This window comes from Sceloporus undulatus, unplaced genomic scaffold (genome assembly GCF_019175285.1).
Source record: "Sceloporus undulatus isolate JIND9_A2432 ecotype Alabama unplaced genomic scaffold, SceUnd_v1.1 scaffold_24357, whole genome shotgun sequence".
Lineage (NCBI taxonomy): Eukaryota > Metazoa > Chordata > Lepidosauria > Squamata > Phrynosomatidae > Sceloporus > Sceloporus undulatus.
This window is the reverse complement of record NW_024827272.1, coordinates 1-1524: the sequence shown is the minus strand read 5'-3', so window position 1 is coordinate 1524 and position 1524 is coordinate 1. Positions and strand designations below refer to the sequence as shown.

The window sequence follows — 1524 nt, the reverse complement described above, 5'->3', positions numbered from 1 at the left end:
CATGTCAACCGACAGGGGGGGACGAGATCTCGATCCCTGATGGACGAGGCTCAGGCCCTACTGTCCTGGGCAGAGGACAACGTGCTCTCCCTAGAAGCCGAACATCTCCAGGGACAGCTAAACTCAAAGGCAGATTGGTTAAGCCGAACCGACATAGACCAAGGAGAATGGAGCTTACACCCAGAGGTGTTCCAGACGATCGCGCTAGAGTTCGGCCTCCCGACGTTGGACCTCTTCGCCTCCCCGGTCAACGCCAAGATTCCGAGGTTCTTTTCGAGGTTTCAGACACAGGGCGCGGAGGACTTCGACGCCCTCAATTGCCGCTGGCCGACCGGTCTACTCTACGCATTCCCGCCGACCTCGCTGCTGACGCGCTTTCTGGCCAGGGTGCGGAGGGCCAGGGCGGAGGTCATCCTGGTGGCTCCAGCATGGCCCCGACGTCCTTGGTATTCGGAGATCCTCAGTCTGGCTACAGCAAGTTTTCCTCTGCCTCCCAGGCCGGACCTGCTGTCCCAGGGTCACGTTCACCACCCAGATCCTTCCTGGCTTCAGCTTCACGCCTGGAGATTGAGCGGTTCACGCTAACAGGCTATGGCTATTCGCCGGAGGTGATTGAATCCATCCTAGCTTCCAGGCGCCCATCGACCATCAAGATCTACGAATACACCTTTAAGGCTTTCAAGCGATGGTGCAAGCGGAAGAAAAAAGATTTCTTTCGGATAACGGTCCCTACTCTTCTCCAGTTTCTCCAAGATGGGGTTGATCAGGGTCTCCGACCTAACACGGTTAAAAGACAGATCTCAGCGGTCACGTCCATCCTTCCCCACGATGAAGCAGCCCTTATTTCCCAACACCCTCACATTCGTAGGCTTCTCAAGGGAGTGTCCAACAGATCTCCTCCGACTATTCACCGCTTCCCGTCCTGGGACTTGCACAAGGTCCTAAAGGCATTGACGATTGCTCCCTTTGAGCCGTTGAGAGAGGCTTCTCTCAAGTTCCTCACTTTCAAGACATTGTTCCTCACGGCCATAACCTCGGCGCGCCGCGTCTCGGAGTTAGGGGCTCTGTCCGTCAGAAAGGAACTATGCATTTTTAGACCAGACTCAGTCATACTACGGCCAGACCCGACCTTCATTCCCAAGGTTAACTCGGTCTTCCACTCATCCCAAGACATCATTCTTCCCTCCTTCTGCCCTCGACCGTCTGAAGAATTAGAAAAGGTTTGGCACACCCTGGATGTGCGTAGGTCAATCAGAATATACCTAAAAAGGACTGCGAGTTTCAGAAAGTCAGAAACTTTGTTTGTCTCTTTCCACCCAAGGTCCCAGGGTAAAAAGGTGTCCCTTTCGACTTTGTCAAGGTGGATCAGAGAGTGCATCAGCACCTGCTACAAGGCCCTAGATTTGGTGCCGCCACAGGGCATCACCGCCCACTCCACCAGAAGCGCGGCCACATCAGCTGCTCTAACTACTAATGCCCCCCCTGGCCGAGATCTGCAGAGCGGCCACGTGGAAGACTCCTTCC

The 1524-nt window shown here is 55.1% G+C and overlaps 1 protein-coding gene across 1 annotated transcript; it reads left to right on the top strand.

The window, feature by feature from the left end:
* Nucleotides 1-167: 167 nt before the first annotated feature.
* Nucleotides 168-1508, top strand: LOC121918687 (the record flags this gene model as incomplete). Its single annotated transcript, XM_042444700.1, has 1 exon — nt 168-1508. A coding segment is annotated over exon 1 (1341 nt), but the record flags the coding sequence as incomplete, so codon positions are not given.
* Nucleotides 1509-1524: the final 16 nt, after the last annotated feature.